A 14618-nucleotide genomic window follows, 5' to 3' on the forward strand; every position below is an offset into this window, starting at 1 on the left:
AGAAGGAGATTTGTATTTGTGTACATTATTTAAACATTCCACTAAGGATGGTCAATTAAGCCGCATGAATATTCTCTGAAAACAATACACCCTAGTGATGTTACATAAGACACTGAAGCTTTAAGTCATGCATTGAGCATGCAGCGCAATTTCCAATGATGCCCTGAATCAAAGTGTGTATTGGATTAAGTGATGAGCTGCTTCCTTACAGAAGTGGTGAATTCAGCATCATGAAATTCTCTCGTCTCCTCCCCAGTGTGAAAAACACAAAATAATTAGAACACACTATTTAATTGCCTCAATCAACTCTGTTATTCATATTTATGTATTGTTATTAATATTACATTGAATCATATTCACCCTTATTATAATGTTTGCCACACTTTAATGTGTTAATCATATTATCAGAAGCTTAAAATGATTGTGCATAATGGGTTAAATCTTGAACTGGTATTAACAGAGTTCCGCACCTGGGTTTATGACTGCTTTATATTTGACCATCCAACAGATGTTCCCTTTACAAATAGCTTCACTAGGATGCTGCGCTGTGAAAAGCGCTTTGGGAACAATCCTACATTGTGACCTGCTGTGAATATGTGTGTAACACATCAATGAACATTGACCGGAATATATTGCCTCGGCTGGTGAGATCATTGGGGCTCACTCCACCAGAGGGGTCGCCTCCTCTAAAGCCTTGGCTAGAGGGGTCCCTCTGCAGCAAGTTTGTGATGCGGCAGGCTGGTCCTCTCCGCACACATTCATCAAATTTTATAGTTTGGATGTTCATGCTACTCTAGGCTCTTATGTCCTTGAGTCGACATCTCAAGCTCATGTCTGAGACCTCTCACGTTCTTGTGAGCACACTTCACAACTGTAGGGGTCCGGACAGCCTCAGTGCGGCGGCGTGGGTATTCTCGTTCCCAAAGCACTTTTCTCAGCGCAGCATCCTAGTGAAGCTTTTTGTAAAGGGAACGTCTCAGGTTACGTAGTGTAACCCTTGTTCCCTGAAAAAAGCGGAACGAGATGTCGCACTGGGATGTCCCAGGACTGCTCTTCAGAAAAAAATATATCTGATGACATTCTGGTGACGCGTCTCTTTATAGCCTGGCCACAGGTGCATCCAATGATCTCACCAGCCGAGGCTATAAATTCCGGTCAATGTTCATTGACGTGTTACACACATATTCACAGCTGGTCACAATGTAGGATTGTTCTTTTTTCAGGGAACAAGGGTTACACTACGTAACCCGAGATGATTTTCGACACTCCTGACACTTTGAAGCATTCTGATGGGTGTTTCAGAAAAAGTTTCAGAGCTTCACTCAGCTTCATGTCACATCCCTAGTGGAAAGCTAAAATAATGTACAAAAACGCACACATCCTTGGCCGTAGACAGCAAGGCGGCAGGTGCTCTAAAATGCAGTCAATTGTGACTTACAAACATGCCCCACAATATGAACTCCCAACCCCAAAACTGATTGACAGGATTCTTTGTAAGGCATCGGAAATGCAAGTGCGAAGAAAATTGCGATTCCATTTGAATTTTGGCAGGCTCCATACGGGACGCTGAGGAATTGAAATAGCAAATGGGGTAATTAATATTGCTTTTTCAAAATGACAGGGCCATAAATCGTAAGACATAGGAAATGCAATTGCAAATGGACTTTGCTTTTCCAATTGAAATTTGGCAGACTTTGTACGTTTGTGTAAATGAAAATGCAAACGGTAATATGCAGTTGCATTTGGATTAAGTCACACTTTATGCATCCACAACTCCAACTGTAAATTCAATTTGGAAATGATTTGGCAAAAGAACCATATTTTTTCAGAATGTCAAATAACTATTCAACTTTCTCTGTTTCAATTATGCTGCTGACTATCACTGAATTTGGAATTTTAATGCCTTCATCTTCAATTATTTCCATTATTGTTTTTTAATATTCAAGGATGCAAAATTTGAAATTTTAGAAACGTAACTGTTAATACTCAGCAATTCAGCGCCACCTCCTGGCTGGCTACTCGCCACTGTGTAACGGGTACTTAACTAATGGACCAGTGAAAGAAAATACCAGAAGAATATAAGGCTGGAGGTAAGAGGTAGCAGGTTTGCTGAGCAATAACAGACACAGGATTTATAGGTGAAGGATGACATTTCTTTGGATGACAAAAGGTGTTAAGTTTGATGTAATTTTAGATGTAATAAAATAATTGAAATTAAATGTGCAGTGACAAACAAAATAAATCCTGGGTTCACACATTCCATTTTTCTCTCTGTATGTATTCAAAATTGAAATGTTTAATCCCAAACAAGAGAAAATAAATCTCTTAAAAGAATCTTCAAATGTATTCAAATTAATTCATTCTTCTCAATCAATTGTTGTATGCGATCACAAACAATCAGTGATTCAAGTTCACATCAAATAGCTACTGATCAGTTTTCTATTCTCAAATTTGAAACTAGAGATATTTCAGTCCAATTAGAGAAAGAGGAATGTTAGTCTATGTGATGGAAGTCTCTTAATTTGGGAAGAAATAGTGGTAAGAAGGGTAAGGGAAAATACTGTCCTTTTCTTTAGGTTCGTTGTCTCTCTTTTTGTTTTTAGCATTGTATTCGGGAGGCTCGCCATCAAATAGGAAAATCCAGTTCAAGAAAAAAAAAACCTTTAATGGTTTATCAGTATTCAATTCACATCAAAATATGCAACCAAAAGAGGCAAATAAAACATATTTACACATGTACAGTTCTTCACAGATTACATTCGTTTACGTCTGTATTCACTTCTATTTTCTTTTGAACAGGCACATGAGACCAACAATGGCGTCAATGAGCTGCAACAATGCAAAGCTCTGATTGGCTAGATCGCTCATTAACTTAATATAAGGCTTGAATCAACCAAAATATAATTTTGATGGGTTCTATATTTATGTATATATATATATATATATATATATATATATATATATATATATATATATATATATATATATATATGTTATAAAATGTGATATTGATATCAAAGATATTAATTTTATTATTAATAAATGATCATAATTTAACTTGATTTACACTATACTGGATAAAGGAATTACAGAATTACAAATGCTAACAAAGACTAAAAAACAAACAAAAGAACAATCTATAATCAGATATTTTGATCCATTGTCGTAGCTTAATTAACTATAGCTATATCTTAAAAATCATTGTTAGCTTATATACTGTAACAGCTGTAGTTATACAAGCTACTATGATGGGGCAGAATTGTGATTTCATTAAATCTGAGCAAGTCAATTTAGGTTTTGGGTCTATTTGTTGTTGAACCTGTAACCTTTGTGTTAGAACCCTGATTTTGAATCAGTAGGCTACATCTACCCCAACAGAATTATATATTGTACTTATTATTGAAATGAACATTAAGATTCCTGGTTTGGACATGCAATTCATACAGATCATACAGCTACAAATAAATGTCAAACAAGCATTACTGGAGGCCATGGTTCCAGACGGGACAATTCTTGCTGTGAAATCTGTCCTTGCTGTGAAATTGCCTTGGTAGTTCTTAAATACGTTGATTATTTTCCAGCACTCAACACGAGTTCTAGTAATAAAAGACAAATTTCTATGATAATTTTTTCTGTTTTCAGTAGTGCACTTAATGCCGAAAGCATCTGGTAACTTAATGAAAATATGTGCATATTAATTTGTAATTAACCATTTATTACAATGCAATAACATGGTTTGAGTTGCAAAATAACACCCGATTAACATCCACTAGAATCATATATTTTAATTATCAAAAATGGTCTACTGAAACACAATAGATTATGACAACAATGTATACAAACAAATTGAAAACCTCCAATATCATCAGTTTCTCTGGAAGAACCATTTAAAAAACAACCAAGAAAAGGATAATGAAAAACATGTACTTCACAAAGACCAACTGCAATAACATTCAAAAACATTCTCTGTCTTTTCTAAACATCACATCAGAAACAGGTGATTAAATCTGTAGACACAATAAGCTCAAAAGCTTAGAAATATCATCAGTTTGTTTTGTCCTTCACATGAAATAAAGAGGGACGTTTCATTGTTGATACGCACCTGCAAATATGTCTTAATTCCACCAGTATTCTTCAGTAAACGTCATTTGTAGGTCCTATGGTTTGGAAGGGCACAAGTGCTTTGTTCCTTACACAGAGGAGATGCTTGGCACTCTATGTTGAGTCTCCCAACGTGATTTTGTTTTGAAAAAGGTTGAGATTTTTACTCAAAACAACGTGGCCTTCATGTTTAATCAAACTGTGAATAGCAGAGATCCAGGTGGCAGCATCATAGTTGATTGTGCCATTGCCTTTTGACAGTTTAGAAAATAAATATTAAGTGTCTGACTAAATGCATCACTATCAAATGTACATACATTGTGCTGTCAGGAATTTTGATTCTTTTTTAAACTTCCAAGACTCTACAAAAATAAAAACAGAAATAACATGCCTAAAACATCCACTCATTGCATGGTAATTATCAATATGATTTTAAGAGAGGGTAGACACTATGTCATGCTAGGACACCTGAGAACCAAGGAAACATTTAACAAAGTAAGGCTTGAATGGATTATATGCATGAGAGTAGCATGACTGGTTGGCAAACTGCCCAATATTCAGTATGCGCTTTGCAAAACTGTAATGTTCCTCATGTTTCCTACCCCAAAATCTAATATTTAAAGGGATAATTCACACAAAAATTACAATTCTGTCATTATTTACTCATTCTCGTTTTGTTTCAAACCAGTATGACTTTATTTCTTTGGTGGAACACAAAAGAAGGGTCAATCCTTGCTATGAAGTCTGTTTATCATTTGTATGTTTATGAAATTCCCCTGGTAGCTCTTAAATACATTGAAAATTCCTGCACTTTGAGTTCTAGTTATCAAAGGCAAATTTATGTGATTTATTTTTCTGTTTTCAGTAGTGAATCTGGTAACTTAATGAACATTGGCATGTATTAATATGTAATAGGCAATTTATAACAATGTAATTACATGTTTGAGTTGCAAATAACACCCAATTAACATCCACGAGAGTCATATCTTTAAAGTATCAAAATAAATTGGTTTATTAAACACAATCGATTATGACAAAAATGCAGAAGTAAATGATGACAAAGCTTTAATTTTGGGGTGAACTATCCCATTAAAACAAATCAGAAGTCCAACAAATTTTTTATATGCCCCTCTTCCTAATTCTCATCGGCTGTTCCATGGCACTTAGTGTCCGACGGAAACCATTCAGACAATGTTTTAAGTGTTGTCATGGGAATAGTATAAGTACGAATTAAGATAATTATGTCATTTTCGTGTCTCTGGTCCTTTATTCCAGTCCATTGTTGTGATTAAGGCCCAGATCTCTCTGGGCAGAACCAGCCATGTGTCTGCCTCCCTCACTTTCTTCATCCTCCTCCTCATCTTCTTCATCATCGATTCCCTCCTCTTCCTCCTCTTCTTCGTCTTCCTCCTCCGTGCCATCCATGGAATCGTCAGCACCCAGCATGGCTTGCTGCATTGCCAGTGTGGCAGAATCCGAGGATAGAGACTGCAGGCCGTCCATGCCCAGAGAACCTAACACACATACACACACAAAAGCACACATGCACAAATAAATATGTAACATTCTAAATAGATTGCAATTAACAAGTTTTTGTTCACCCAATACATTGTTCAGTATCAGAGTGTGTCTAAAATGAATATTCTTCAAAAAAAATTGAACAGAATTCAATGTGACATTACAAGGGGTCATGACAAGTGGAATACATTTTTCCTTGATCTTTTGACAATTAAGTGGTCATTGTTCTACAAAATACTGTAAGTTTCAGAACTCAAAACTTCCTGCTCACTGCAAAAATAGAATTTGTTGAAACCAAGCTTCCAAAACCACTCATTCTCTACTTCCTCCACACTGAGATGTCACACTGTGGTAGGCATTTGCATCTGACTACCACCACAACAACACGTCAATGCCTACTTTACCTTATCACTTCTGAAGCCCACCCAGTAGTGGTGAGCAGTGAGATGGCAAGGAGAGAGCAAGTCAGTCAAGAGCAGAGACAATCATAAAAGTGGGAGTTTACTGTAAAGTCTTAAAGAGATGCACCAAAGTGTGAAAAAAAGAGTGTGAAAATTATCATGTTTTACAAACGTATGACCAAATATTTGTGCATAAAACCTTACTAATATTATAAGTGAATCTCAACAAACATATGATAATAATCAAAAAAGACATGTCATGACCCCTTTAAAGAAAAAGAGGCCATATTTAAGCTGTTTTCCTCATTCCTCCCTAAACTTCCACATGATTTATCACATTTTCTTAAACCAAATTGTGCACAATGAGTAAACATTTACTGATAAAAAGAAAAAATAATAGCTTTGATAAGTAAATAAAAATTAATTGCTGGTAACTTGGCTGGTCACTGCAACATGGTTTAAGTTGATTTGTAAAAATGATATTAAAAATCAGACCGTTGCTGATGTACTTGTAAGTGACTTGAGAGGTTTCAATCAAAGACATTCAAAGCATGTACCAAAAATTTATATACTTGTGTCCTCTATAAAAAGTAGGATATATAAATTTAGAAAAACACTTTAATCAATTTTCTTCATGTTTAATCAAACTGTGAATAGCAGAGAACCAGGCGGCAGCATCGTAGTTGATTGTGCCATTTCAATACAAATGTTTTTATATTTCTTTAATCTAGCTTAATGTACTTTTTTATATATATAAAATAATGCAAAATACAGTTTCATGAATGGTAGATTTGATAAATTCTCCCAACACTGGCAGAAGTGGCAAAATATTATGTCCGGACAAATTAATTTAAAACCTTTTAATGTATCTATATGGACTTGTATCTCTATGGACTACATTACTTGAATCATACGTTAAAGAGTATGCACTATAATGACTAACTGTCTGAGTTGTTTGTTGAGTGGGATCCGTGTGTCTGCAGGACTCCAGCTACAATGGAGTCAGGCCAGAAGCGCTGTGTCGGTCTATGCTGAGATTTCATCTTTTTGGCTTTAGGAGCAGGGTCAGGATTACTGGCATCCAACATGGGCTGTAGTATACGCCTGCGGGCATTGATAAACCTTTGAAAAGAGAGGAGAGAGGGAGAAAAGGGAGGAAAATAAAATACAAGGATTTTGTAAAATGCAAAAAATCTATACTCTGTTTCTGTTTGTGGCCATCAGATGGCGCCATCCTACTGTGGATTGCAATGAAAAGCTTCAGCGACCTTAACAGTAAACACAGGCATTCTTACCAGTTGTTCACCTGTAACAAGGTAAGATTTGTTTGTGCTGCGATCTGTCTTTTCTCGTCTTCTGTGGGATAAGGGTGCTGAAAAATAATAAAATAAAAAAGAAATGGAATGTTAACCTTTAAAGCAGGGGAAAAAATTATATGGTAAATATTTAAACATATTTGAAAGCACATATATATAGAGAGAGAGGGTGCGAGAGAGAGAGAGAGAGAGAGAGAGAGAGAGAGAGAGAGAGAGAGAGATTGAAATAGATAGATAGATAGATAGATATAGATAGATAGATAGATAGATAGATAGATAGATAGATAGATAGATAGATAGATAGATAGATAGATAGATAGATAGCTAGCTTTAAATACAAAAATCGTACATTCTGTAATCTGTTTAAAATCTGAATAAAATTAAGGTTAATTTAAGATCTAATTCAATTTGGAATACATAAACCTTGATTTAAGTACATTCCAAACTTCTCAAGCTCAAAGAGGAAAGGGTGTCCTCTTTCTCACCATGAGATGCTGGAACAACCAGGAACGCATGATGTTTGTGGCATGTTTGGGAAGAACACCTCGTTTGTTTTTTGATTTCTTGTCATCGCCGTCCAAGAGTGAAGACAAGACCAGGTTCACCTTGTGAGAAGAGAGAGAAGATGAGAGAGTGAGGGTGGGGGAGAGGGAGGGTAGTTTCCACGGAAACAAAGAGAGTCGCCAGTCACCATTTCTTTGGCAGGGGCAGGAATGCCTTCAGTCACCATAGCAACGCAATGGGAGTAACGATACCTAAAATTAAAGCCAAGGAGGGCACATTTATAGAAGCCTTTCATCAACTAAAAGAGCTGCAGAAAATGACTTGAATGTTTGTCTTTTCATTGAACACTTTAGATAGAGACTTTAAATTACAAATAATGTAAGGCCAACAGAAATGCAAATAAGTTTGAGATTGAGTGTGTTTAAAGGATGCAAGCTAAATTATTATACTATTGCTTCACGGCATTCCGAGACTGACATATTAACATTTCAGAGAAGTTTAACATGCATAATCTATGAGTGCTTCATGTGCGAATATATAAATTAATAAAAGAAACGAATAATTAATTTCATGCGACCATTGCCACTGAAATCCATAAAAAGCAGCAGCTCCCCGCTGATTTAAATTTTTAAAAATAAATAAATAATAATCAAGCTCTAAAAACAACCTCCTCATTACATTTGCAGCTGGTTCCCCCTTTCTCTGCTCAAAATACACACACAAACACTAACAGGGGGAGAGTGTGTGATTCAGGAAGCAGGGTGAATTAATTGGAGGCTTCATGCAGGGGTATTATTACTGAAAGCTTGTTGGAGATATAGCTATGGGCGGATCTCTATTCCCAGCCTGCATGCAGAGAAGCGCATTGGCCCAAAGTTAGGTATCCAAACAGGCTACAGCTGTCTGTCAAACCCAAACTCACCTGTTTTATACTCGACGGCTAGACTGCACTAAACACACAACCACCAGTTCTGAAGTCCCACTGTATCAACACTGGAACTGACCAACATTGTGTTTTATTGCTGTCTACACTGAGAGTGTTAAAGCTGCACGTCATTTCTAAACAGCCAAACAAATGGACTTGTACCGTTTTAGCTGAAATCCAGAGGTTAGAATTCAGCAACATTAAAATTAAAACAAATTAGCTAAAAATAAAAAATTAAAATAAAATCACACATATGATATCTGTAAATAAAAGCTTTGTATTTCAAAGGGACATACAGTAGAAAGAGTGGTTGGTGTAGCTATGCAGTTCATTAAAAAAGAAATGGGGTGTCTGTCAAGGGAAGTCATTGGGAGCTTGTAGTCTAGACTGCTCCAATGTTTCCAATGGCCACAATCTTGCTTTGTCGTGTCACGATGCACACCTTCAGTATAAAATTGGTTTTGTAGCCTATAAATAATTTTGCATTCTTAAATTCTCTTCATTGTTATACAAAATAGATTTCTACTTTTCAATCGGTTGAGTATGCCATTAATATCCAACCCTGTGGTTCCTCTACATCAAAGCAAAGCAGCATGCATTGTCTGTTTAGAAGGTGTTGGCCTCACCTGATTGTTTTGGATTTGGAGGGTTCCCTCCGGTAACCCCTGTGTTAACACCTGCCCCTGTGAGGTTACCATTGCCAGCGGCTGATACAGCGTTCCACCTGTGGTAATCAGTTATAGACACAGGACTGAGGTCAGATCATAGGCTTTCCCATCCTATTATAAAAACGAGACTAAAAACATAATTATCCTGCAGTCCAAAAACAAATAAATTCATCTTAGAATCACCGTGCCAACATAAAACAAAAGAGTATTCTGAAAAAGGAGAACAAGGAGTTCTTGTTTTGCTGCTAATTATCCCGATTTCACAGCAATTAGACATTCTTTATTCACTCTGTGAAAATCGTGTTCTTTTTGGAATGGTGTTAGGGTTAGAAGTAATGAAGTGTAAATGCAGTGTAATAGACCTGCCGCTGTCTAAAATGTTGTTAATAATAATTAAACAACAATAACAAGAAAACGAGAAAACCACTTGATGCTCTTGGCTAAATAACTTTGTAACTTACAGTAGGTGCATTAATAAGTATTGTAATCATACAGTAAAGATTATATATTTTTTTGTTTCTGAATACTTACTTGAATATTTGATACAGCTGTTAAAAAACTTGAAACAATGTTTACTCAAATTACTATAGTTAGCGTTTCGTTGTGGCATCCAAATTGGTATTGAGAATTGTCAAATTGCTTTCGAGCTCTCCTCTCTGTGGGCAAACAGAGTGATGATTGGCCACCTCACCTGATACCACCTGAGAGTTGATAGTGGTCATGGCAACGTTGTTCTGTTGCAGTGAGCCGGCAGGGACCACGATCCCAGAGGGGTTTACTGTGCTGGAGACAGAGGTGAGAGATGGGGATGAGTTTTGGAGCAGATCCTACAGGGGGAGAAAGAAACAGATGACGGACTTATTTCCACAAAATCTGATAATCTTTCTTTGTTTTTTCTAATTTTTAAATCCTCATGTACTGTTGAAATTTACTTTACTGTTTTTTTTGTCTGGGGTCCCAATAATGCACATGTAAAAATAATAATAGGAATAGAAGTTAACAACTTATTTATTTTAATATGTTCCTCTAATGAAATGCACCATGGCAGAAAAAATGTAACTTTTAAAACTGTGTTGTATCGCAAAGAAGGCATGCACTTTTCAGAAAGGTGACTGTTATCCAGTATAGAAGCATTGTTTGTTTTGGGTTGATTTGAACACAGCAAACTCTCAGACCCCAATCAGAACATTTGGGAAAAATAATTGCGATTGAAAACTGCAGGCGAAAACATTCAACAGTGTGCAAGTCTTCTCACGCAGAGGTCAGCAAAGGTCAATCTGAAGGAACAGTGAGGGCAAGCCGAACGTGACATTTTACATCTCTATGAGAGGAGTTTGCATTGGTGCAAGTGTAAATGTTACTGCTGTAAGAGTGTGCGCATTCAAATGACATTGTATGCATGTGTTAGCAGCAACCTTTGGCCTTGAGAATAAAGGCCTAGGGAGAATGTATTTGTGAGTCACCTGATGCAGGCTGAGACTGGTCTGTGATGGGGAATACGGGCCGCCCAGGTCGTTCCGTAGCAGATTGTCACTGTGCATCTTGGTCTTGAGGCAGGTGATGTAACGGTTGCAGAAGTCTTTACAGAGTTCGTTCACCTTCTCCAGCTCCAGCAGGTGGATCCGCAACACCTGGATTGCCTTGACCATCTACGTCAACACACAAAAGTTACAGGAAGCAGTTTACAAGAAATACTTTCACAAAGGTTGCACAGCTCAAGAATAAGGGAACATTGTGAGGGAGTTTGGGGCCAGTTGATGGATCTGTCACTTTTGCCCTATTTGCTCTATTAGGTCAGTGCTGCATTGTCACTATATCTTACAATTGTTAATTACAATATGATCACACGGGACATCACGTTGTTTTTGAGAGTTCCAGTACCCAAAGATCGGTCAAATAATGTCAACTCACTGACAAGCACCATCTCCTATCAGACATTTTTGCATCAGCTACAGTGTATTTACGTTATCCTTGCGGAGCAGGTTGTGTCAGCATAGTGGGTGACCCAGTTCAGATACTGCATTGAAACCAGGAAGTAATCGCATTTGCATTATTAGTGACAAGCACGATTCAGAGGTTGCATATTTCCCACTAACATTACATTTTAGGTTTAGGTTTGGTTGGGGGGTATAGTTCATAAAATATGCATTCCTCTTCGCTGTATTTCTGCTTATACAGCTGAAAACAACACACTTTCAGTGCCTCTCTGTGGATATTTCACCTGGAAAATGGAGCTCATACGCGCCCATACGCCCAGGGTTGGACTGGGAAGAGAAATCGGCCTGGGATTTCACAAGGCAACTGGCCCAAAATTTGTCGAGGGGGTTCGCTGTCCTTTACTGCATATCGCGGCGCCATTTTGTGGTCTGTTCTGCATAACGCGGCAGCTCATTGAGCTTATCGCGGCCCATTCGGCACGTTTTGTGGCCGACCCACCGGCCCGCTCAGTTCTCAAAATGGCCAGTCCGCCTCTGATTGGCCCCAAAGTGCGTCGGCCCACCGGTAAAATGCCAGGTATGCCAGATTACCAGTCCAGCCCTGCACACTCCCAACAACACTTACTACTTTGGCCATTGGCCATTTCACCATAAGATCAGTCTGTTGATTACATGTATATGTTTTTATGCTTTTATGCAAACATAAGAATTGTGTATTTTCGAATGTATTGAATACTATTGTTGCAAATTCTGCATATATAAATATGTCACCAAGGTAATGGTGATCTTGTTGGTTGTCATATACATTTTTGCTTGTTCAAAATTCACAAAATTACTTGTTAATGTCTTTGAATCAATTAGAATTGGTTTAAAATGCCATCATTTTCCAGCAAAAGCCTGTTTATGAATGTATTGCTGTCACAGAGTTTAATTATAGATATATAATTTCCAGCTATTATTAAAAATTTTAAAACCTAATATTTTATATGTTGTAACCTATTTATAAAAATAACAATGTTTAATGAAAAATCGAAATATATTTTGACACATAAAACATGTTGCTAATATATTTACATATATACACATACATTGATTCATACATACATATACAGTATATTTATATAATAAATATATTTATGAAATTATATATATATATTTTTTAATCTGAAATAATAGCACGACTGGGCCAGTAGGAAACAAAAAACACTTTTGTTCAGCTCTAAAGACTGTCTTTGCAAAAATTTAGCAAATTGTCAGTAGGACAAATAAAACAGAAGATACAGCATCAAATGTGCTATAAGTGAGACAAACTCATTCAAATACAAAAATCTATGAGGCTTTGTTTTTTAATGCCAATGTTCTCTTTTTAATGTTCAATTAAAGACCTAACTGAATAAATGCTGAGCCATACAGTAAGCTAGATTTGTATGCCATTGTTTGCTTGGCTGCTTTGTCTAATTCCACAAACACTTAAAGTTTTGCTGATACTGTTGGACGTGACTGAACTTTCAGTTCTAACTACCCATTCAAATAGTCGCCGTTCAAAGTCAGAACTCAAGGACGACCAAATGGGCTAAAAATGCTTGGCCAAGTAGGAGATAAATCTGCCAATTACTGCAGCTCATTTAATCAGGGCTCGGTGCCATCACTCTGAGGCAAGAACGGTGCGCAGCACAGCCACTATAACTGTCGCGGCGAAGAGTTAGTGAGTGGAAGACCCGTGTGTGACCAGTGTGTCGTAAAGCACACAGATGCAGAGTTAATAGACTGAGCAGCACTAGTCGGCCGAGTGCCCTGGTAATGATGAACACTGACCTTTTCTCTCCTCCTTCCTTTAATTTCTAATTACTGTTAACTGTCTTTCAGATCAAAGAAGAGGAGAGGATATATATAACAGGTGTTAGCAGGAAGGAGAACAAAAGAGAGAGAAAGAAAAAGAGCTACTGTCAAGAGATGGGTGAGCGTAATTGTGACTAATACCTCTCAATTTTTATTAACTACATATTATTTTACCATGCTGCACTTTTTATGTTGTATCCCTAGTCTGAGGTGTTACTCTTTTAAAAGTATTACAAGAACCAAAGTACTGCAAAATGTAAAGGTGAAATGTATAATACCTGTGTCATTGACATGACCAAATGGAATTCCTGTCTCCCATTGGTTGGCCAAACAGATAGGCCCACCCAAAACTCACATCATTGGTTAAGCCTATGCTGTCATGTCTGGCTGGTCAGGATGCTCAAACAAATCAATAAATGTTTTGATAGCATAACAAAGCTTCTCAAAGTACTTTAACATCAGAAAAATATCACAGTTCACCTTTAAAGGAGAGGAAAGGAAGATGTACAATGCCAGTACCACAGCCAGCAGAGGGCAGTGTAGATATGACAATAAGATATACAGGAAGTACAGAGTTTCTTTAATGAATGTTTAGAGGCTATAAGTATACTTGCCTAACAGTACTTAAAAAAAAACAGCAAATGATCAATAAAGTTCCAAGAGGCTTCTAAATGGTTACCAGGTTGTCTAGTTCTGGGTCCTCGCTGAAGAAAGGCTTGTGGTCCTGCTCTTGCTGGTGGACGAAGTTCTCTATGTCAACATCAAAGCTGGCCGAGGTGATGCATTCTGATCCCTGTGTGGCTTGCTCACACTTCTCAAACAGCAAAGCCAGAAGAGGGAATAGAGGATGTCTGACACAAGAAGATACAAGAAGAAGATACACACCATTTGTTCTGATCATAAAGGAATAGCTCACCCAAAACTTATAATTCTCTCATCATTTATTCGCCATAGTGCTGCCTTAAACTTGTATGACTTTCTTCTTTGGAACACAGCGTTTCTGAAGTGATACGACCGGTTTTGGGTGAGACCATTCGAGTCATATGGATTGCTTTTATGCTGCCTTTATATCCTTTTTGGAGCTTTGAAGTGTTGCTCCCCATTTACTTGCATTGTGTGGATATATTCACATCATACTGTATCTCCATCAAAATATCTTAGCATGTGTTTCGCAGAAGAAATAATGTCATACTAGTTTGAGAGGTTATAAAGGTGAGTGAATGATAAGACAATTCCTTTAAGTCTATGGGTATGTCCAGAATGGCATACTACCATACTACTTGTTACTTTTGTAGTATACTGTCCATAATACACATGTTCTCTGTACGCATAGAATTCCTGCATGACCTACTGCACTACATTTGCCAAAATGTACAGTATACAATCAGAGCAATCTATTAAACAGTTAC

The 14618-nt window shown here is 37.2% G+C and overlaps 1 protein-coding gene across 2 annotated transcripts in view; it reads right to left on the minus strand.

Annotated features, from left to right (window-relative positions):
- Positions 1-3063: 3063 nt before the first annotated feature.
- The window catches only part of LOC127636188 (homeobox protein PKNOX2-like), a 94745-nt gene continuing 83190 nt past the window's right edge, over positions 3064-14618 (minus strand). For both annotated transcript variants that reach the window (XM_052116615.1, XM_052116616.1), the window contains exons 5-12: positions 13889-14060; positions 10897-11082; positions 10125-10260; positions 9392-9489; positions 7822-7941; positions 7316-7392; positions 6964-7142; positions 3064-5615 (exon numbers count right to left, since the gene is read on the minus strand). In XM_052116615.1, coding sequence (XP_051972575.1) covers positions 5368-5615; positions 6964-7142; positions 7316-7392; positions 7822-7941; positions 9392-9489; positions 10125-10260; positions 10897-11082; positions 13889-14060 — 1216 coding nt within the window. In that variant the 3' untranslated portion in view covers positions 3064-5367. The remainder of the gene's footprint in view (positions 5616-6963; positions 7143-7315; positions 7393-7821; positions 7942-9391; positions 9490-10124; positions 10261-10896; positions 11083-13888; positions 14061-14618) is intronic.

Source organism: Xyrauchen texanus, chromosome 43 (genome assembly GCF_025860055.1).
Source record: "Xyrauchen texanus isolate HMW12.3.18 chromosome 43, RBS_HiC_50CHRs, whole genome shotgun sequence".
In the NCBI taxonomy this organism is placed as follows: Eukaryota; Metazoa; Chordata; class Actinopteri; order Cypriniformes; family Catostomidae; genus Xyrauchen; species Xyrauchen texanus.